This window comes from Phaseolus vulgaris, chromosome 9, assembly GCF_000499845.2.
Source record: "Phaseolus vulgaris cultivar G19833 chromosome 9, P. vulgaris v2.0, whole genome shotgun sequence".
NCBI lineage: Eukaryota > Viridiplantae > Streptophyta > Magnoliopsida > Fabales > Fabaceae > Phaseolus > Phaseolus vulgaris.
Window position 1 is genome coordinate 33,161,844 of NC_023751.2, and position 24,206 is coordinate 33,186,049.

The window sequence follows — 24,206 nt, forward strand, 5'->3', positions numbered from 1 at the left end:
TTTCCGAGAATAATTTTGCATTAATCAAATAATTATGAGAAATTATAATTATAATTACTAATTTAATAATTTAAATTGTTAATAAATGTTAGGTTAAAATTAATAAAGAAGATTTAAGGTTCTTTGAGTTGTTCTCTGTATTTTTTGGTGTGGGTTTGTTGCAGAACAATCTTCCGCAAAGTAGAACACCTTAGGCAAACAGAACCACCGTTCTTGAGGAAATCAATCCCGTTTCCGTCGGTCTGTTGTCGGCGCCGTGGTGTTTCGGTGGTGGCTGTGCTCGGTTTGTCCTCGTCGGCGTCGGTGGTATTAGTTCTTTTCTCCTGTGTGAAAACATTGCGGGGCATTATGATCTTGGTTGTTTGAGATTAAGGTATGCAGTATTTTGTCACTAAAATATTTTAAGTGGGTTAATTTTTTGTCTGATGTATTGTAGTTTTAGGGTTTTTGGATTCACGGAGGGTTTAGGGTTAGATTATCCCAAAATTAGTGTTTCAGGAAATTTTTGCCTCTTCTGATAGGAACCAGGAAATTTGTGGCTTTTGTACCTTGTTCATGTTCTTCATTAACTTCGGTGTTGAGCGGGGTTGATTTGGTTGAGCTGGATAGCAATAGAGAAAGGGTTGAATCTGGATTCACAGAACCAGATTTCTTCTTCTTCTTTGTTCTCGTTAATACACATTGATTGGTTGGTTGAGATATGACAGCTGAAGAATTAATTGATTGGAAAATGCTTTCAAGTAATTTCCTGGTTTGGTGTACTTTTACAAGTCATGTGAAATGTGGGGGGTGGGGTGCAAGAGTGATATTGGAAGAAATATATATAGAAACTGATCCTACAGACTAGGACAACCCCAATACTCAACTAAAATGCCAGAAAGCCACTTTTAAGGAATGATGGGATAAATAAAGAAACACAGAATTGGATCTATCCAATACATTAAGAGATAGATAGATAAAGAGAGAGAGCTGTTTTAGACCATCTAACCTAAAAAGTAAAGTTGTCCAAGTATAGTTCAGACCTTAGAAGGAAGTTTAGAATTACAGATTGCCTTAATTGCTTTGAACTTTATATTCTTTTTACAGGGAGGTTGTTTTGCTTTACACATGATTGCAACCAATTTATTTGTTTAATGGAATCTGTAATCAATAATGTGTTTGCAACATTTTGCAGATTAAATAATGTATTAAAAACAAATTCATCATTATGAAAGAACTGAGCAAGACCATAAATTTTTTTCTTATTATATTAACTTTTCATGTCAGTGATTAAAAACTGTATTAAAAATAAGAAACCTTTCAGAGGTCTATTTTGTGCATTATAGCAAGTAGCAAGTAGAAAATGTATTAATCATGTAAGACTATGCAAAGTAGCATTATTTACATTAGGCAGTTATGCTTCACGGATAAGTGAAAAAGATTCATTGAAAGAAAAGAAAAGTTTCAAGATACAAAATTTAAGATAACCTTCCTCTGCTCCAATTGAAAATATACTTAAAAACTTCATCAAATTAACAAGTATCTTAATTGGTACGAAAGGATTTCATCATTGCATCCAATCTAAGTCTCATGAAGTTCTTTTGAAGTTTATCTAGTGCTCCTATAGCAAATAAAACTTTGTTATTAGGCATATTTGTTGCCAACTTTCATGTGAAATATCTTGTTGGTTAGAGGTTAAACTGGGATTTGTCCTTCAACTTTGGAACAGTTTCTGATTGTTAACATATAAAGGCTTTGACAAAAAGTAAGCAAAAGTTTTGTGGCAGTGATGCAATTTTTCCAGTCCTTTGATGAAACTAAAAGGATATGTATTATATTTCGTGACTGTACCTGTACTGTGGAAGTATTGAGCATGTTTGTTGTGTTGTGTGAACTCAGTTGTAGCCTAATCAGTTGTTGACCAGTCATCATGAAAGTTAAGTTGAGTTAGTCAGGAATTAGGACTGATGTGTACCCTCTAGTAGGGGGTAGAGCTAGCAAGTGATCAAACTAATTGAGAATACATATACTGAATTTGAACATGCATCCAGTGGTATTATTTTAGTATATGAATTGTCTATTCTGTAGTAATTGTTAATGAGAAAAGTGTTTTCCTTGTATGCGTGGGTCTGTCTATCATTTTGCAATAATTTGACTAGTCCAAACACTATTAGGGACTACTAATTGTAATTAACGATCTTCCAAAAGGTGTTATACAGATATTCTGTGAGATGAGATGTTTATATAATAACTTAAAGAAAAGGGTACGTTGAACTGAAATTGAGGATTGTAAAAAGCCACATATCCTTAATGTTTTGTTTGGATTAGAGGAGTTGAGGGTGTGGGTGAGTGGAAGTCTAAAGAAAGTGTGGAGAAAATTGAGGGTGTTTGGATTGGGAGATGTTAGAGTGATTGTGTGAAGAAAGTTTATTGAAAAATGTGAATGATGTGAGTTGAGAGTATTTTAATATATTTTGAATAATGTAAATTGTAAGATTACAAATTTACCCTTGTATATAAATAAATATAAAAATGAAATATTAATTAGTTTAAAGATATTTAAGTTAATTAAAATAATTAGTATTATGTTATTTAATTTATATTACATTATATATAATAATAAAGTATACTTTTGTCCATGTGTGTAAAAAAATAATAAAGAAATGATTATTACTTTTGTACGTAATTTTCATAATTAAAATAATTGTAAGTTTCAATTATAACTTAAAAAATAATATAAAATTGAAATGAATTAAAAAAATAGAATATAGAAATGAAATATGAATTCTTCGTTTATAATTTTATTAATTGAAAATATTTGTATTAGTAAAAATTTTGTTGGTAGATAATTATAACATTATTAATGATTATTTAATAAATGTTATGTTATATAAATATATAATTATTATTAATTATGATTTTGATTACTATTAATAATAACATGAATATAATTTAAGAAAAAATGTCATTAACATTAATTAGTTGCAAAAATATATAAAGTCATTACATGTTAATTTGAAATTATATAAAACTTAAAAACATAATAATGTTAAGTACAAAAAGAAAGGATATCCCCAGTAATAATATTTTAACCCTTCTTGTGGAAACCTTCAAACGTGTTTCTAGAAGACATATCTTATTTCGTTGTCGGATAATGATTGCATCTTTGTCACCGACAACGTCTTTATTGTACCATTTGAAAAAATTATAGCCTAGAAACAATGCCACTTGTAATCTGTTTTGAGAAAAGAATAAAATTCAACAATAAAAAGATTTAAATCATCGAAGTTAAGTTTGCATGAAACTGAATTGAATTAAATTTACATTGTACTTGGGACAATCCCAAGATTGTTTTTCAGCATTTTTTTCAGTTGTTGTTCTCAAAACAGCAAAGTGTCTACAATCACAAATGGGAGCAACAACGCACTTGTGCTCCCAGCAACATGGGTAAAAGTATCACGTGATTTTGCACCACAACTAGTGCAACTAGAGGATGATGTCATTTCATGCGCAGACATTGAAGGCTGCGTAATGAATGTTATTAATTTTTCAATTTAGATAATGGACCCGAAAGATTTACTTTAATGATAATAGAATTCAAATCTTAAAGAACTTGCATTTAAAATAAAATGAAGTTTAATGTTAAATATGAATTTCTCAATGTTCAAGGTGAAAAATCACAAAAACAACAAAAATATCAATAAAATGTTCAACCCGAAAAATAGAAATAAAATAAAAGACAATAAAATAATGCAAATAGACAATCAATGACCTTGTTGACGATGAATCTGATTTAGAGTATCCTCTAATCTGTCCATCCTTTGATCATTCTGCTTCATCCTTTCATTAAGCCTGTCAAAACGAATGTTAACGTTCCTCATGCTTTCTCTCATGTCTTGCATCCCTTTGGGTTAATATTTCAGTTCGACTGGGGATTGCTGGTTGAGGTTGACCACCTTCAACATCTTGTGCTGTCAATTCATCCTCTTCATCATCTTCTTCGTGTGCATGGTGAGGTTTACCAAGTTGCCATACGCCATTGACTGAAATATATTTAATTTTGTCATACTTTTTTTGCCAAAGTAATGATTCCAGCCTAGCATTATTGGTTGCTCATTCGACAAGTCAAAGCCATACACCTGCAAGATCCTCGTGATCAAATTTGCATATGGAAGAGGCATCTTGTTATCCCGACATTTGATGATGTGTCGCATGATGTAATGAGACCAATTAATGCGAACATTATTTTTTATTAACCACAACATGAAAATATCTTCATTCAGTAGTTGTGCAAAGTTGTTTCCACGAGAGCACAAGATATGCACCCATGTGTAATGCAACAAACGGTTATACATTTTCAGACTACCGACATTTTTTAGATTTTCACCTTTAACATCTTCACGAATCATGGACGATAATGCTAGTGCTCGATCAAAATTCAGTTCCTCAGGGATCGTCCCAGGGGTTAACTTAAGACCGTCATACTGTAGATGAGCAATGGTCATCCAATTCATTTCTTTAATGTGTATCATTCTTCCGCAAATCTCAATGGCAAGGTGACCAACAGGTGTGATTTTTACATTTGTATAAAATACTCTTATCAAGTCCTCATAATACGGAAGATTAATTACAAGGAAAGGTTGTAAACCTTGCCAATTCAGAAGATTTTGGAATTCAAATCCTGGAGCAGCAAAAAATGGAGTATGCATCACTTTTGGTGGTAATACTGGTCTTGCGTGAAACTTCTTTTCAAACACCCCCATTTGACACCTGTACTGAAGTATCTTGAATAATCAAGTACTGAAGGAGGAACGACAACATCTTCTGCTGGAGATTTACCCTTAAATAATCAAGTACTGAAGGAGGAACGACAACATCTTCTGCTGGAGATTTACCCTTATGGGTTCTGTTACGTTTCTGGGATGATGATGCCATGTATAATGCAATTACTACAATAAATAACTAAACAGAAGTTAACATAATATCATAAAGCAATAGTGCAAGTTCAGAAAGCAAAATATTACATGGCTAATGAAAGTAAAAGTTCACAAAACAAAATATTACATGTCCAATAACTAACAAACACAGTCAAATATTACATGTCCAATCATTAAAGGTAACGCCGACACGCACAAATATGAAATCAACGCCTAGTCATAAATCCAATCAACTTTGTCATGCGACACTCATATGGCATCCCAAATAGTTGTTTAACTCTGCCTAGATGCTCACATACGAACTCGTAGCATTGATCCATGACTTGTTCGTCCGAGATGTTAAGCTCCACGAGCATTGCCCAAATATCAGACTCTGAGTATTGGTATGAGGCATGACGTCGATGGTGGTGTACATGCTCAGCATATAGGTCATTTCTTCGTCTAATTTGGGCAGCTATATCTTGAGTTGTCGTTGCCTGTGCACGAGCGATATCCACCAACTGATAGGCATTTTCATTTTCATCCTTCATTGATGACACACATTGTTGAAGATTAGTATTCAACAATGCAAAATGTTCATCAATACCGTCCATAGTAGGGTCTTTTCTCTTTGATCCTCGAGATGAGGATGTGCCCGCAGAGCCAGCTGACGGCATAAAAGGAGTGTCACTAGATTGGAAGTGAGGAGCAGGTGATCGTGGGACGTAGTCATATGCCTCCTCATAGTTCGGTTGCTTGGGATATAATCCATATTATTGTCCCCAAGGTTGACACTCAAATTGCTCATGTGAGAAGGTGAATTGATGTCACGGGTTGTCCTGACCCGACTTCCCGTGACTCTATGATTAGACCACAACTCTTCCATGAGGTCATAATGGCGAATGGGATTGACATGCCATTTCGCCGCAGATGGTTTGGTCTACATACATTTCACATATTAGTATTTGATGCGAAATGTGAAGTGAAATGTAATTGTTAAATAAAAAATTACTTATCATTGTACCTTAATCAGCTCACTCCAAACTTCGTTCTCGGCTTCAAAAAGTTTGGTGGTCTGGTTCCATGCGAAACCACTCAATCCACCAAACAAATCATGGATTTCCCTCCACCTGTCCTTGAGGGTTTTCTGGCGGTTCTTCACATTATTTTTCTTAAGACCTGATAAGTCAGCCTCATTTAAAGCGATAACTATGTTATTGTATCCTTGAGTGGTCCAGCTACCCTCAATTCTACACCCTTTTCGTACCTCGTCAATCATTGCATTCAGCAAAATTAGGTCCATCTTCGCCGTCCACTTGGTGAACTCTCGATAAGAACCTGATGATTTTGAAGCAACATTTTTCCCGCGATCCATCTAATTAACTTAAATAAAGTTAGGATGAGAAACATTGAAAAATAGCAGAAAATATATTATTTCATGAAATTAATTGTTTACATAATCTTGTCACATTTCGTTTGTTATAGTGTCTCTAATATCACACCCTAACCTATAATCATGTTCACGAGCATGAGTGGTGCTTGGTTGGACATCTTGTTGTAACAATTCAAATATATTAACTATTGAATAATTGTTTAGAATTTGATTTTATACATTTATATTTTTTATTTAGACTTGTGAAATTAAAGTTGTTTTTAAAAAGGTTAATTCTTTAAAACTTAAACTTTGATGTCCAACCAAGCACCACCCATGCTCGTGAAAATGATTATAGGCTAGGGTGTGATATTAGAGACACCTGCTCCTCACTTCCAATCTAGTGACACTCCTTCAGACACGCCGTCAAACACTCATTCTATGCCGTTAGCTGGCTCTGCGGGTACATTCTCATCTCGAGGATCAAAGAGAAAAGACCCTACTATGGACGGTATTGATGAACATTTTGCATTGTTGAATACTAATCTTCAACAATGTGTCATCAATGAAGGATGAAAATGAATGCCTTTCAGTTGGTGGATATCGCTCGTGCACAGACAACGACAACTCAAGACATAGTTGCCCAAATTAGACGAAGAAATGACCTATATGTTGAGCATGCACACCACCATCGACGTCATGCCTCGTACCAATACTCAGAGTCTGATATTTGAGCAATGCTTGTGGAGCTTAACATCTCGGACGAACAAGTCATGGATCAATGCTACGAGTTCTTATGTGAGCATCCAGACAGAGTTAAACAACTATTTGGGATTCCATATGAGCATCATGACAAAGTTGATTGGATTTATGACTAGGCGTTGATTTCATATTTGTGCGTCGGCGTTACCTTTAATGATTGAACTTGTAATATTTGACTGTGTTTGTTAGTTATTGGACATATAATATTTTGCTTTGTGAACTTTTACTTTCATTAGCCATGTAATATTTTGCTTTCTGAACTTGCACTATTGCTTTATGATATTATGTTAACTTCTGTTTAGTTATTTATTGTAGTAATTGCATTATACATGACATCATCATCCCAGAAACGTAACATAACCCATAAGTGTAAATCTCCAGCAGAAGATGTTGTCGTTCCTCCTCCAATACTTGATTATTCAAGATACTTCAGTACAGGCGTCAAATGGTGGTGTTTGAAAAGAAGTTTCACGCAAGACCAGTATTACCATCAAAAGTGATGCATACTCCAGTTTTTGCTGCTCCAGGATTTGAATTCCAAAATCTTCTGAATTGGCAAGGTTTACAACCTTTCCTTGTAATTAATCTTCCGTATTATGAGGACTTGATAAGAGTATTTTATACAAATGTAAAAATCACACCTGTTGGTCACCTTGCCATTGAGATTTGCGGAAGAATGATACACATTAAAGAAATGGATTGGATGACCATTGCTCATCTACAGTATGACGGTCTTAAGTTAACCCCTGGGACGATCCCTGAGGAACTGAATTTTGATCGGGCACTAGCATTATCGTCCATGATTCGTGAAGATGTTAAAGGTGAAAATCTAAAAAATGTCGGTAGTCTGAAAATGAATAACCGCTTGTTGCATTACACATGGGTGCATATCTTTGCTCTTGTGGAAACAACTTTGCACAACTACTGAATGAAGATATTTTCATGTTGTGGTTAATAAAAAATAATGTTCGCATTAATTGGTCTCATTACATCATGCGACACATCATCAAATGTCGGGATAACAAGATGCCTCTCCCATATTCAAATTTGATCACGAGGATCTTGCAGGTGTATGGCTTCGTTGAATGAGCAACCAATAATGCTAGGCTGAAATCATTACTTTGGCAAAAAAAGTATGACAAAATTAAATATATTCCAGGTCAATGGCGTATGACAACTTGGTAGATCTCACCGCGAAGAAGATGATGAATTGCCAGCACAAGATGTTGAAGTTTGTCAACCTCAACCAGCAATCCCTAGTCGAACTGAAATGTTAACCCAAATTTGGACGGAGATGCAAGACATGAGAGAAAGCATGAGGAACGTTAACATTCATTTTGACAGGCTTGATGAAAGGATGAAGTGGAATGATCAAAGGATGGACAGATAGGAGGATACTCTAAATCAGATTCATCATCAACAACGCCATTGATTGTCTATTTGCATTATGTTATTGTCTTTTATTTTATTTCTATTTTTCGAGTTGAACATTATTTTTGTTCTTTTTCACCTTGAACATCGAGAAATTCATATTTAACATTAAACTTCATTTTATTTTAAATGCAAGTTCTTTAAGATTTGAATTCTATTATCATTAATGTAAATCTTTCGGGTCCATTATCTAAATTGGTAAATTAATAACATTCATTACGTAGCCTTCAATGTCTGCGCATGACATAACATCATCCTCTAGTTGCACTGGTTGTGGTGCAAAATCACATGGTATTTTTACCCATGCTACTGGGACCACAAGTGCGTTTGTTGCTCCTATTTGTGATTGTAGACACTTTGCTGTTTTGAGAAAAATAACAACTGAAAAAAATGCCGGAAAACGATTTTGGGGTTGTTCCAAGTATAAGGTAAATTTAATTCAATTCAGTTTCATGCAAACTTAACTTCGGTGATTTAAATTTTTTCATTGTTGAATTTTATTCTTTTTCTCAAAACAAATTACAAGTGACATTGTTCTAGGCTGTAACTTTTTCAAATGGTACAATGAAGACGTTGCCGATGACAAAGATGCAATCATTATCAGATAACGAAATAATATAGGCCTTCTAGAAACATGTTTGAATGTTTCCACAATAAGGGTTAAAATGTTAGTACTCGGGATGTCATTTCTTTTTCTACTTAATATTATTATGTTTTATATAATTTCAAATTAACATGTAATGATTTTATATATTTTTGCAACTAATTAATGTTAATGACATTTTTTCTTAAATTATATTCATATTATTATTAATAATTATATATTTACATAACATTTATTAAATAATTATCTACAAACAGAATTTTTACTCTTTTTTTTATCAGCAAAGAATAAATAAAATAAAAAGAGACACTTCAGGGGTGTCTCAACCCTTATACAAAATCCCAAATTACAAGATCCTAGAACCCTACCACTAAGGATCCAACAAACATTGTATTACATATCAAGGTAAAAAACCAAACCAAGAAATAGAAACCCACCAGATACAGTTGTCTCACCCCACCAAAGCGGTCACACCCTCAAATAAAGACATACATCCAACAACAAAACAAGATCATTGTCATCAAGCTGAAGGACCTTACCCAAGAGACAAACTCAAAAATACAAGACACATCATCCAACAACTAAACCATAACTTTGTAACAGACTGAGTTGTACCAAAGACCCAAGTACTAAAAGTATACTTTATTATTATATATAATGTAATATAAATTAAATAATATAATACTAATTACTTTAATTAACTTAAATATCTTTAAACTAATTAATATTTCATTTTCCTATTTATTTATATATAAGGATAAATTTGTAATCTTACAATTTATACTATTCAAAATATATTAAAATACTCTCACAACTATCACATCATTCACTCTTTTCAATAAACTTTCTTCACACATTCACTCTAACATCTCCCAATCCAAACACTTTCTCCACACTTTCTTCACACTTCCACTCACCCTCAACTTTCCACTCACCCACAACCTCTAATCCAAACAAAACATAAAAGTAATTATCATGAAAAAAATATTGCCAAAAATACCTTAAAGTAAATTATTAAAATTAAGATTCATATGAAATAAATTGACCACTATAGAGACCTAATTATGGTACTTGAATTGAGATACAAGTAATGTATCGGAAAACTGATATTGTGAATCGTTTTGTATTGTGTGAATTGTAAGTTTTATAAACATTAAAAATGTAATATATAAGGTATATAAAATGCAAAGATAGAATTAATAACAAAACAACCTCATGTTGAATGTTATGAAACTCGGACACTCCTTTTAAATGGCGTGTCGGTGTCCGATACTTGTATCGGACAACGACACTAGTATGACACCTGTAGGACACGTATCCGTGAAGTGTCTAATTCAAAAAGTATTTGTTAAATTTCTGACAATTCTAGTACGGTTTTAACACAATTTTAAAAAGAAAAAATACATTAATTTTATAAAAATTCAAACTTTATTGTATAAATTGTTATTATAATTATAAAAATAAGAAACAAATATTTGTGAACCAGTCATGAAAAACATTTTTCTACTCCAAAAAATAATCTGGAAGATACTTGTGCACATAAACCTTTATTGTCAATTTATATAATTTATAATTATATAATATATAGATTTGTGTCCCCGTGTCCTACATTTTAGAGATTTTACGTATCTTCGTGTCCGTGTCGTATCTGTATGAGTGTCTGTGTTACATAGGTTGTATCTATATATATATATACCACAATTTCAGCAACTTAGGAGTAGAGTGTGGTTGTTGCATAAGTAGGAAGACTTTCACACTATTGTTTTACTCATTTTAAAAATTCCAAGACAGCAGAAAATAATCACTCTGTTTTCTGCTCCTCTGCGCCTCCTACTTTTGTGCCTCCGGCGGTTCCCGTGGCTAGTGCGCCTCTGGCGACCACCATGCTTCTAATTGCGCACGTCTGTCCCGCTGTTGCTGTCCCTCACCACACCTCCGTAGTCGCGCGCCTCCTGCTGTCACGAGTTTGATGGTCGTTGTCGCTGTTGGAGGAGAGAAGAGGTTCGCGTAGCAGAGGAGAAGAGGTTCGCGTGGGTAAAATTTTGAAATTAGGGTTTTTAAATCCTCATTGACACACGAAATGAAACGGTTAAGAAGCAGATATTAGATTTGTGCAATCAAATATCAACAATTATATAACTTGGCAGTAATCCATTAAATTATATAATAAACTTTTAGTTTCAGTGACTGGTTATGATATGATTCACATCACATTGGGGTTTGATTCTTTATTCATGTTTCATAACATCTTACATTGAATGAAGTTGTTAATTAAGTAAGGTGCTTGTAGATACGTGTATCATTTGAGTCTTGGGTTCAAGGTTTGCAGTTGTGTCATAAGAATGGATTGTGGAGGATTGGAGAAGGGGATTGAAGAGTTGAAAGTGAATAAAGAAAAGGGTAATCTACATGCTCACGAACAGGCACAGGGTCAATTGCAGATCACTACCTTTTCTGAACTTGTCAATGATGTTGGCCTCCATTTTCAGATCATTCGCTTTCCCAAACAGGTTTTTCCTCATCAAACTCTCTTCCTATTTCAATTGATTCAAATGAAAAACAAAATAAGGTGTCATTTTTTTCTTTACTGGTTCATTCATCCAACTGTATACTTTGGTTCATTCATTCATCCAAATGTATACTCTATTTTCACTTGCATACGATTTGGAATATGGGATTTTAATAAGGTAATTTGTGCTGTAAACTATAATGAAAGTGCTTATCTTTCAATGCTTTTATATTTTTCATCTCTCCCAAAGGTTCATCTGATTTGAATGGTTAATTGACTATCGTAGATATATGTGTGGATTGGTTACAACTCTGCAAAATTGGGACACATGTATGCAGCAGCTCCCACTCGTCCTGTAAGTTGTCTCATTCCTTTAAGCTCAGTATAAGAGTATTTTTTGGACGATTATATAACGATTGTGATCTATGGTGATACACAGAACAATTCGGTATCTGTCACTTCCTTACTTGGAGGGTTTTCTGATAACACAGGGTCTGGCATTGCTCATCGATTAGGTAACTATTGTGTTTTTTATTTTGCTTTTCAACACTCAATCTCACTTTTCAAGAAATTAAACATGATGGGGATTCACGTTCAGTGGAGGTGGAATGGTTTTGCAAACACACCCTGTGATGTTTGGTAGTTAAAAGATCATTCTAGTTTATGAATTAACTCTCTCTGTTTCTCACAGTGTTAAAGACTGGTCTCAACATAATTTTGGCTTGCAGTATTCCAAAAAATAACCCCATGCTTGAGGTCTGGTCTCTCTCCCACTCACTGTCACTTATGTATGTTTGCACTTTAGCACAGCGATGTTGTGTTCCTTCTAAATGATTTTCTTACTGCAATATGATCAGCCAACTTCTCAAAACAAGAAAGTGATGTCCTCTCAAACATATCTAAGAATTTATATTGTTGTGCCAACTTTCTACTTGGATATAAATAATCATTTTACAGTTCTTTGCATATTTAGTTACTTAATTAGCTTACTAATATATAGAATTTTGAACATACTGATAGGTTCCTAGATTCACTTAGTTACAAGAAGGGAACTGGTAAAGCCCCAGTGAGTCAGTCACCCACTAATCTGGATCAATTCTCCATTTCGGGAGTGACTAACTTGTAAATAACAAATAAGAGGGAAAATTTGTTAGAGGGGAGTCAGGATAAACCTGTTATATTGGATAGTTCAGTGGGACAGAGGGGCAAGGACAAATCCACTTGGTAAGTATTGGGGGCAATTGCCCCAACAAACTCTTAATTTTTTCTTAATATAATGTAATGCAATTATAAATTGTCCCCATAATTTAAAATACAGTATAAAAATTGCTGTAATTCATAATCTGAATATTTCCCCAAAAGTTATGTATATTATTCCCACAATATAAACTTTCTGGATTTGTCACTGAGGGTATGTGTATTTGTACTATTGGTTTTGATTATTGCTTGGGGCCATAGGGAATTACCTTTTCTGTGCGTAACAATCTGAGCTACTATTATGCCTGGCATGTGCTGTTACCTAGTATTAGGCTTTGGCATTGTCTATGATTGGATTGAAATAAAATACCTGTAGTTTATGATTGGTTTTAAATTTTCCAATTCTTGTAATTTGTAAACTGTCTCTTTGCTTGATGGGTGTAAGGTTGATCTTACACCCCCCAAAATCCTACAGTTCTGATGGCTTAACCTTTTTTTAAATGCTATTCACTTTTTTCATCACTTCAATTTTAAATTTCTGTTATTGATTTGTTGCAACATTCATGGATTCCAGATAGAAGCTGAGAAAATATTGATTCAGAAACTCGTTAGTCTGGGCTACACCAAGTCTAGATTGGGAGGAACATCCTTGTAGCACTGGCCAGAGAGACTTCTATACATATCAAACCTGCATTATCCCCCAGTTTTCTTTTCTACCTGATTTAGCAGCCATGGTTTGTGGGTTATTGAAGACTAGAAGCATTTTTACTGGACACCACAACAATAGGCGTTTTTTATGCTCGGATCTCCTCTCCATGTTAGGTGCAAGTGTATGAGTACTTGGGATTTTCAAACATAGGATTCTTAAACGAAAATTCAAACAGATCTTCCGAATTTTTCTTATATTAGAATCCTTGCAGGTAATGAAAATGATGCTACATCACTCGAGTGAATGCTTTTTCTTCTTCTTGAACCTTTATCAATAGGGAACAACTGCTACTCACCATGATGTCAATTTTAAATTAATGACTATTCGTATGACATCAATGTCCCTTCTCCCGTGGGTTTTCATCATCCCATATGCTTCTCCCGTGGGTTTTCATCATCCCATTGGGTAAAGAAAGTGATAGGAACCCAATTTAGGATAAGCTGACTAATATATTAGTATTGATTGAAAATGTTCCTTCTCTGCTCAAATCAGAGTATACACCTCTATGATCGTCTTCTCTCTTCTTCCTATTACCCACCTAATAGGAAGAACCAATTAGAAAACATGATATTTTCCCCTTCTCTCCACTAATTCCAGAGAGAAGAATGTGGAAAATGTTTTGCTGGAGTCTGCAAGTGGTATCCATTTACTTATTTTTGTTGATAATAATGGCAGTGACATTGGGTACACAACCTTTTAAATAAGCAATCGAAGGAAATTATTTACTGAGTGGAAACAAACAGTAATGTAAGGAACATTTTTAAGTGATGACCAAAACAAGTTCACTTTATCTCGCTTAGGATGCTCTTTTTTCGATTGTTCTTGCTTGATCACAGCAGCAACAGCTACTACAACTATTTTTTATTGTTCTCGTTTAGGATTATCTTTTTATCAACATAGATCCATCTGTGTTTTATTTTCCACCAAAACATCAGTTTGATCCAACGTACTATTTAGGATGCAAATTGGTCATGTTTGGTAATATTAGATAAAAAAATTAACTCAAAAGCTAAAATTTTAGTCGATAGCGGAAAATTATTAAATTATAAGTATTTGATAAAATTATCATGTAAAATGTCAAAATTCTACACGTTTATATAATATTTTTATGTATTTGTAATTTAATTTTATGGATACAATATATTTTTATTTTTAATTAATTCTAAGCTCTTATAATATTTAGTTTGCATATAAATTAGTTTTAATTATTATATATATTTTATATTGTATATTCATAACTAATCTTATACTATATCTTACAATATTTCTATTTAAATTTAAAATAAAATAAAAGTAACACACACATATATATACTTTCTTTATGTTAATAAATATAATAGTTAAAATATTTAGAAGCATAGTGATAATTAGATATCTACCCTTAGACACAAATCTACTTAATTGTCAACATTAAGTCGTTATTTTTTTTACAATAACAAAAATACCAACTTAGGTATATTTAATAAGTTTGTAAGTTGTGATTTTTCTTAAGTTGCTTCGAGGCTAAACTGACATAATCTATTGCTCGTTAGACATTCTAACAAGTATTGTTAGTCAACCAAAGGCCAGACAACATACAAAATATAAGATTAGGAAATTTTATGAGTTATCATTAAATAATCTAAGATTTGGATGTCTTACAAGGAAGTTTCAGATGACTCATCAAAAAATGATAAATCAAGAAATGAAGTCTTAGATAATCAAAATTCTCCAAGCTTACCTGAAGAGATCACTTGGAAAAATCCTTGTTTGTGGTGGAGCTAGACATAAGACCAAAATCACTCCTATTGAAGGATTTGTAGATTAGAACCATGTTGAGTTTTTAGATACCTGAAAAACTCTTACCACTTTTGTGTTTGTTGTATATGACATATATATTAGTTGGAAGACCAATTTTTATAAGGTAGTAGCTTTGTTGCTGATTGAAGTTGAATAAATTGCTATGGCAAAATCAATTAAGGAAACCATATAATTGAGGAGTCTAGTTGAAGAAAGAGCAAGTTGTCATTGTCTATTATATAACAACAAAAAAACAAAAAAAGTTAGTTGCACTGGTTTTACACAACTTTTCAAAATAAAAATAATTATTTTTTCTTTAATCAAATAATTGATTTTGAAAAAAAAAATTGAAGAACCAAGTCACTTGACTCCTTTAAATTTAAGTATTCTTTAGTTACCTAAATATTTTATACGATGTGTGAGACTTATATGTGTAAATGAGTCTTACTCCCTTTAAACATAAGAGATTATTAACATGATAGTCTTAAAATCGTTATATTAAAATAACATTCTAAAATCATTATATAAAATAACATTCGACAAGTGTAATCATGTCATGTCATTAGATATTATTTGATTCTGACTTGTTAGTTTTGGATATTTTGAAGAGTATATTTGTAAAGAAAAAGAAGAAGAAAGTGAGATCAATTAAAAAAATAATTCACGTGGGTGATACCATGCAAAAATAATAAGGGCCTCAAAACCTAAATCATGTGAGAGTGAGGTTTTATTTGAAAATGAATTAATGGCTCATGGGGTATGAACATATGTTTCTTCGTGCATCTCCATATCTTCTTCTGCCACCTCCATACACAATATGAAAATACATTTTTTTTTGTCACCCTCATAGATTAGTTTCTGGATTATGTAATTCGGAAACTCATTTGAAAAAAGACTTTCGGATTACATAATCCAGAAGCTAAATAAGACTTCCGGATTATGTAATCCAGAAAGTAATCATGCATCTGGATTATGTAATCCGGAAGCTAATTAAAAATTTGAAAAAAAACTTTCCAATTATGTAATCCAGAATATTATAGAGGAGCATTTTTGAAAATTCGAAAATTTATAGAGGTGAGAGAAGAAGGTATGGAGGTGTAGGAAGAAATAGTCCAAAACTAGTCACTCTCAACCATGTGAGAACAACAACAATACTATGCCAACCCATTTCTTATTTAGGCATATTCTCCCTGCACCATATCATTTTTAACTGGCACCTAATCACACATAGGAAAAGTCCAATCTACCCTTAATGAATCTGAAAATATCTAAAAATGTGATAGGCACCTAATCTCATGCACCCAACCCTATTCTTCTTCTTCTTCTTGTTCATTTGTGCTTGAAGCAGCAGCAGCCGCAGCCATCGTCATCCACCGTCATCTCCCTTGGTTTCCTTCACCATCAGTGAGCTTCATCATCGCAGGCAGAGCAGCAACCGCCACCATCAGCTTCTGAAGTCGGAGAAGGAACCATCGTCAGATAAAGGTACTTTGTCATGCCTACCGGATATTTTTATCCGTAATTCATTATTGAGTTCTGCACTTTTTTATCCATAGTTCACTATTGCATTCTGGATATTTTTATCCGCAAGAGGCATTTGACTTGCGGATAATTTTTTCCGTAGTGTTGTTATCCGTATTAGTGTTAGGTAGTTTAGGGCACTTGGCTTCTATGAAATTTTTTATTTGTTTTTTTATACTATATGTGTTATAATTTTTTTATATATGTTGGATTGAATGTTATTTTGTTATATATGTTGTAAGATGGTGCATATTAGAGGTGGAGGTAGTTCTAGAAGATGGTGCGGAGTAAAGCTTCACACAACAATGAACTTCCTCTATCTCACCATACAATATTTTCAAAGTGAAGAAGATAAGGGCATGATGGGATTTTAAAAAGTTCGTCGGGTGTCAATCACAATTGATCGGGAGCAGGAAGTAATTGCCTTTTATTTATTATCACCTCTAAAAAATATTTGTTTTAGATATTATACAAAACTTTGATATTCTAATAAAATTATAGCTTAAACTTTAAATCTTAAACCATAAAATCTAATATATGTAAATATAATAGACAAACTAAATCTATAATACAATAATAAAAATTTATATTCTAAATTTTTTAAAAAGATTTTTGTTTTAAAAAGAATTTCAAGTTTTTCAAAGCTCAGTTTGTATGTTTCCAAACACGTTTATATATATATATATATATATATATATATATATATATATATAACATTTAAATATGAATTACCGATTAATTTTTCAAGGAATTTGAATTTAACTTCTTGAACCAACTATTTATTAAGAAAACCAGTTAAATGTTTTATTTTTCATCACTGGGAAATGTAAAGAAACAATCAGTAATTATCGAAACTTTTTATAACAGTAAAACTTTTTTCTAATGTTACAAGATTGGGTAATTGTGGAAATAAAATCAATGAAGTTTTTTATACGAGTAATTATTGATTTTAAAACAATATTGAGAAAAATTCAATATGTTTATGAATGTGCGTCATTATTAACTTGAACTATTATTATTTTTACCCGCATTAAACTTATATTTAATTTATTATATTTGCATACTTAAATTAAGTTAAGCCGTCCTTGGTTTTATTAAAATATCAAATATAATAAAGTATCATCCCATGTGTAAATTATCAGTCACATCAATAAAATACAAAATTAGTGATTAATATGATACACTAATATTTTTTATTCATAATTTTTCTATTAGTGGAAGGTGGAGTTCTTCTAGATCTTATAAACTTTAAGATGAGTTAAAATTGAAATACTCTACTACTAAATGAAGGTATGTTTAGAAAATATTCTTTTGATATTAAAATGAGTTAACCACTTTAGAATAATATAACAGAAAATAGAGAGGATTCAATCATATATTTATTAATTAAGTTTTAAGTATATTATAAATTTGTATATTTGTAATTGATTTTTTTAAATTGTGTTTTTATAAAGTATTTAAGATATTTTTCATTTTTAAGTATTTTATTATTTAATTTTTATCATTAAATGACGTGATCATTATATTTGTTTGCCTTCATTTAATTTATTAACTACTTTTTTATTCTATTTTTTTTAAAAATAAATTAATTGACAAGTAAAAAAAGACTAAAGATGAAAGACTTTGAAGATAAAAATGACAATAAAATTAAACAACCGAGTAGTTAAATCAAAATAAAAAACATTTTGAATCTAGTTAAATTTCAATAAGATTCAATTAAAAAATATAAAAATTTATAAGACTATTGAAACTTAATTAAATTATGAGTCAACTATGTTTTTTTTCCGGTATTATAACATAAAATTGATTTTCATCTGGTGTAAACTTTAGACTATTCAGATACCTATAATATAAAAACGATTGGAATGAATCATTTTGTATGTGAAATTATTGTTAGTTTTTTTTCAAAAATTTGTTGTTATTTTGATTGCAAACTAATGTAAACTAGAACTATTCTTAATAGGTTGATGAAGTGTAACTTCAAATTAAATCAATTCTACCTACAAAATGACCTATTCCAGTCATTTCCATATTACAAACACTTAAATAGTCTAAAGTTTAAGTCAAAAACGAAAACTAATTTGGTCTTACAATACAAAAACAAAAAAAATATTTAACTCTTAAATTATTAAGTTTTCTATTTAGGTATAATTTGTATTTATAGCTTTTGATTCTCATTAAATGATCTAAAAGAATTGATTATCATGTTTTGCTTTTGCATTGATAAACTTTTAAATATTTGAGAAGAGAAACATATTATATATAATAAAAGATTATATTATATTATATATAAGATTTGGCCTCTAATAAACCACCACCCTTGTGTTAACTACAAAACAAACAAGCCCCGTCGATGTTAGCTAATAACGCAACTTTGATTACTCATTCTCTGCACACAAACAAAAATGATTCCATCTCCATAATCACATCAATCAAATAATCCATTTATCATTTTATAATGGACAATTTTTTCCTTATATATTTTTGAAAAAATATAATAAATTTGTTATGAACTAAAGTTATCTTATATATAATTAGACATTAAATGAGAAATCAACTTATCTATAAACTAAAAATTTATAAAAAAAAGTAGTTTATTTTATTTTCTATTTCTTAAATTGTGTAGGAAGAAGGTTTTCAAACAAGTTTTAGGTTTGATTAGACAAACTCTTTCACGTGCATTTTTACTAGAAAAAAAGAATTAAAGAAGTACTCTTAAAATTTACAATTATCTTATAAAAAATTAGTTTGTATAATTTTTGTTTTTTTTTAAATTTAATTTCTCAAGCATGTTATTTTATTTGTCTATAAACAAATATAAAGGTAAAAACTAAATATTTTTATATTTTTAACAAAATTGAAAATATATTTTTGAGTACTTTTTATTTTAAAATGTTATATTTCCATAATGGATATCCCATATATTTTTCAAAAGTGTTTTTTTAATATTTATTTATTTTGATTTCATTCTCTAAAGAAAGGATAGATAATTGACACGTCACCTTTTGACAATTATTAGAAATAGAGAATTATAATTTTCTCTTAGTCATGTCATATAGATATGATGAATAGTAAAGGAAGAGTACTTGAGCGTGCACATGTTGAAAGGAACTAAGGAAATGTGAGACACTTTTATTATGTATGAGAGTTCCACTTAGTTAAAACTTAACAAGCTTAGCTAACTTACCTATTAGTATGAGTATTCAATATGGAAGCATACAAAGTATATCCAATAAGTTTCAAACCATACACTACAAAAAAAATCATGAAACAGAAATTAAATTTAGAAACAAAAAATAATTAGTTGCTATAGTAACTAAATTAGAGACCATTTTAGAGACTAAAAAAAAATTTGGTTTCTAAATTAATTTCTATTATTGTTAAATGGTTTCTAAATTGGTATCTAATTAGTTACCAAAGTTTCAACTACTAATTATTTAGATTCTAAATTTGTAGCAAAAACCTTGATAGCTAATTAGATACCAATTTAAAAACCATTTAACAATAATAGAAACTAATTTAGAAACCAACAAATTTTTTAGTCTCTAATTTAGTCACTATAACAACTAATTTTTTTGTCTCTAAAATTGGTTTCTATTTAATGATTTTCTTGCAGTGATACAAAAATGAGCTTTTGGAAAACATTATGATAATTATTATCACATTCAAAAAAAATTAATAAGTTTGACTAAAGTGGAGAGAACAAATGAAATCCCTAACAATGTTTAAAGGTTAGAAAAACATGCCACTCATGTTAAGGCATATATGAGATTTCATAACATTACACCCAAATCAAATATAAGAATCTTGCCATAGATAATCATGATCTTGATGATAATAAATAATATCATATTTTGGTGTGTCTAACAAAACTACCTAGCGTGAAATAGGTTACATAAGTCTATAAGACTTAAGCTTGAAGAAAGTACATCAAAGTGTTAGACGCTATAAGAAACTTAGATGAAGTCTAACATAAGTTCTAAATACATAAAAATCGTTACTTAAAAGCAAACAATAAGAAGACAAGGCACAAGTTCAAAAGAAGTAAACGAAGTCTACACACAAGCTAAAGATGTGTTACTTCAAGAGTAGACAAAGTAAAACACATGAAGACAAGACACAAGTTCAAAAAGAAGTAAATGAAACTTACATGTAGATATCATAATACACAATTTGAATTGCAAAGAGTCGTGAGAAGTTGACTCGCACATCCCAATGATGATTCTAATGCAAATAACCTCTTTTTTAAGTTTGTATGCTCAATATGATGTTTTTAGTTATTGAAAAGGATTTATAAATATAAAAATGTCCTTCACTAGGTGCTTTGAGTGCTATAGAGAAAGTTATCTACATAAAGTCAAACATTTTATGAAAAGCATTAAGACAAGGATAAAAAACAACACACAAGCTTTAACACCTGTTTAGGACATTTATTAATAGAATCCGTGACATTCAATAATGAATAATAATTTGAAGTGAATGCAATATGCGTGAGTTAGGTGAAAAAAATACATGCAAAATGAATGAAAAGCTTCTAAGTATTAGTTTAGAAGATCATCTACTAGACAAATTCAGAGAGTGACTTTTATTTATAATTTTTTCACCTATGTGAAGTTATTCTTTAGAACAATGAGTGTTTATATTTCATATCCTTTTCATGAAAGTAATTGTATAAATCCTTCAAACAAATTTTGTTGTATTAACATGAGTGACATTTCATACTTAGCTAAAAGTGGTGTTATGTACTTATTCTTTATACTTAAGAAAATAAAAAGATAGTTAGGAGTGACTTTATATACTTGTTGTAAGCCAAAAGTATCAATAAGAATACTTGTAATTATTTATTAATTAGTGGAACCATTTATAGTTGTTAAAGAAGAACTAAACATAGCTTAGGTTGTGAACTAGTATAAAAAAACAATAATGTTTACTTTATTTCTACTATGTGTGTATAAGCCATTTGTATTTTTATAAACATTTGTGGAAATATTTGTGAACATATTCTAAAACTATTAGACGAGCCTCATACACCATCTAATAGACGACTTGCTGCAAAAAGTTTTCCAAAATGTTTTTGTAACTTATATTCAACATCTCTTCTAGAGCTAACCTTTTATTTTAGTTGGTATCAGGGTTACATTGGAGTTATTTCTTTGTAGAATGGGAGGAAAAGATGCAAAAGTTGTAATGGAAAATGAATGATAGACAATAAATAGACCATCTTTGTTTAAAGGTAAATAATTCAACTACTAGAAGTCCTTGTCGCATCAAAATGATGAATGGTGAAGGATGACCAATATATTCTTGTACATTATTAAAATGAGCATTTCCCATAACCTCATGGATAAACGAGAAGAAGCAACAATACTTGTTGAATTCCAAGGCATGAAACGCTCTTATGTGTGTCTTATCAAAAGAAGAATACTCAAAAGTGCACGTCTTCAAAAGAGCAATCAAGACGGGACACTCTTACTATCTCGTATGAGGGTTTTATGGATGTAAAATTTAATAAATTCAATTTGCTTACTCGATAGTAAGAATTAGGCCATAAAGAAGCTGAAGTTTGTTCATCGTCTATTCTCAATAAATGAGATGTGTTTAAGTCCTCAAGGACTAACAAAAAATATCCAAGTTTATCTAGGTATTACTTGTTATGATCAAAACTACGAGTATTTAGACAAGACTCTTGTATTAATACTTCAGTGTCTTATAATGTGACTAGGAGTCTATATCATAAAAACCTTTTATGCTTTGTAAAGGAAGTCAAAATATAACACAATATTGGAATAAACTAGTATAAAAATAAGATTAGTTTTTTCCCTACAGAGATTAGGGATGGCAATGCGGGTCGGCTCGCAGCCCGCTATTAGTGTAGAAGATTGTCGACTAGACGAATTTAGAGAGAGACTATGTCTATATATTATATCCTTGCCGTGAAAGTATGTGTATAAATTCTTCAAACAACTTTTTGTTGTATTAGCATGAGTGACATTTCATACTTAGTTAAAAGTGTGGTGTTATGTACTCATTCTTTATATTTAGGATAGTTAGGAGTGAATTTATATATTTATTGTAAGCTAAAAGTAGCAATAAGAATACTTGTAATTATTTATTAATTAGTGGAACCCTTTATAAGCCAATTGTAGTTTTATAAACATTTATAAAAATATTTGTGAACATATTCTAAAAGTATTAGATGAGCCCCATACACCATTTAATAGACGACTTGCTGCAAAAAGTTTTCCAAAATATTTTTATAAGCTATATTCAACATCCCTTCTAGAGCTAACCTTTTATTTTAGTTGGTATCAGAGAATACATCTTGGAGCTAGTTCTTTATAGAATAGGAGAAAAAGATACAAAAGTTGTAATGGAAAATAAATGATAGACAATAAATAGATCACCTTTGTTTAAAGGTAAATAATTCAATTACTAGAAGTAAAGGATAATTGCTTTCTTTTAAGTCTTGCCGCATCAAAATGATGAATGGTGAAGGATAACCAATATATTCTTGTAGATTATTAAAATTAGTCTTTTTTCCATAACCTCGTGGATAAACGAAAAGAAGCAGCGATACTTGTTGAATTCCAAGGTATGAAACTCTATTATGTGTGTTTTATCAGAAGAAGAATACTCAAAAGTGCACGTCAAGGAGTAAACAAGATGAGACATTATTATCACGATGAGAGTTCCATGGATGTAAAATTTAATAAATTCAATTTGCTTACTCGGTAGTAAGAGATTAAATATTTTGATAAGATAATCTCGAAAACCATCAAACAAAAAAGAATTAGGCTATAAAGAAGCTCAAGTTTGTTCATCGTCTATTATCAATAAACAAGATGTGTTTAGGTCCTCAATGACTAACAAAAAGGACCCATGTTTATCTAGGTATTATTTTTTATGATCAAAACTACGAGTATTTGGACAAACACTCTCGTATTAATACTTCGGTGTCTTATAACGTGAATACTTATCTATATTAAAAAACCTTTTATGCATTGTAAAGAAAGTCAAAATATAACGCAATATTAGAATAAACAAGTATAAAAATTATGTCTCTTTTATTTCATTCATGACATTTGTATTATTAGTCTTAATTGTCTTTTTCAATCTATTTGCAAAAAAAAAAGAGAGAAAATTTTTCAATTAACATACAACCATATTATATTGTCTCTTTTCAACCATCTTGCAAAAGTCTTCAAAGGTATTTTTAAGCTTTAATCTCTTTTAAACCTAATTTGTATCTCTTCAACATTAGTGTGTGGGAGTAGTATTTATCCATACATAGGTGATTTGCCCATCAAGCACCAATACCTTACGAAATCTTCCATATTAACAGAAGTTACACTACTAAAAATTAAATTACTTTTTTTCCCTATAGAGATAGTGACAATAAAAGTTGGAAACATGGTTAATCTTATTTA

The 24,206-nt window shown here is 31.0% G+C and overlaps 2 protein-coding genes across 10 annotated transcripts; one reads left to right on the top strand and one right to left on the bottom strand.

Moving 5' to 3' along the window:
* Positions 1–5: 5 nt before the first annotated feature.
* LOC137823173 (uncharacterized) lies at positions 6–13,811 on the top strand. Of its 9 annotated transcripts, none has more exons than XM_068628330.1 (7): positions 139–373; positions 10,929–11,098; positions 11,394–11,574; positions 11,860–11,928; positions 12,013–12,088; positions 12,265–12,329; positions 13,345–13,811. In XM_068628330.1, the coding sequence occupies exons 3-7, from the start codon at positions 11,407–11,409 to the stop codon at positions 13,423–13,425; spliced, it is 459 nt and encodes a 152-aa protein (XP_068484431.1). In that variant the 5' UTR covers positions 139–373; positions 10,929–11,098; positions 11,394–11,406; the 3' UTR covers positions 13,426–13,811. The 9 variants fall into 9 exon arrangements, 8 of the variants coding, with proteins under 8 accessions (XP_068484425.1, XP_068484426.1, XP_068484427.1 ...); XM_068628327.1 differs by having other exon boundaries at positions 147–373; positions 11,386–11,574; XM_068628324.1 differs by lacking the exon at positions 10,929–11,098 and having other exon boundaries at positions 6–373; positions 11,386–11,574.
* Positions 5,123–6,270, bottom strand: LOC137822421 (uncharacterized). Its single transcript, XM_068627308.1, has 3 exons — positions 5,920–6,270; positions 5,740–5,835; positions 5,123–5,650 (listed from the first exon to the last, which is right to left on the bottom strand). The coding sequence occupies exons 1-3, from the start codon at positions 6,268–6,270 to the stop codon at positions 5,123–5,125; spliced, it is 975 nt and encodes a 324-aa protein (XP_068483409.1).
* Positions 13,812–24,206: the final 10,395 nt, after the last annotated feature.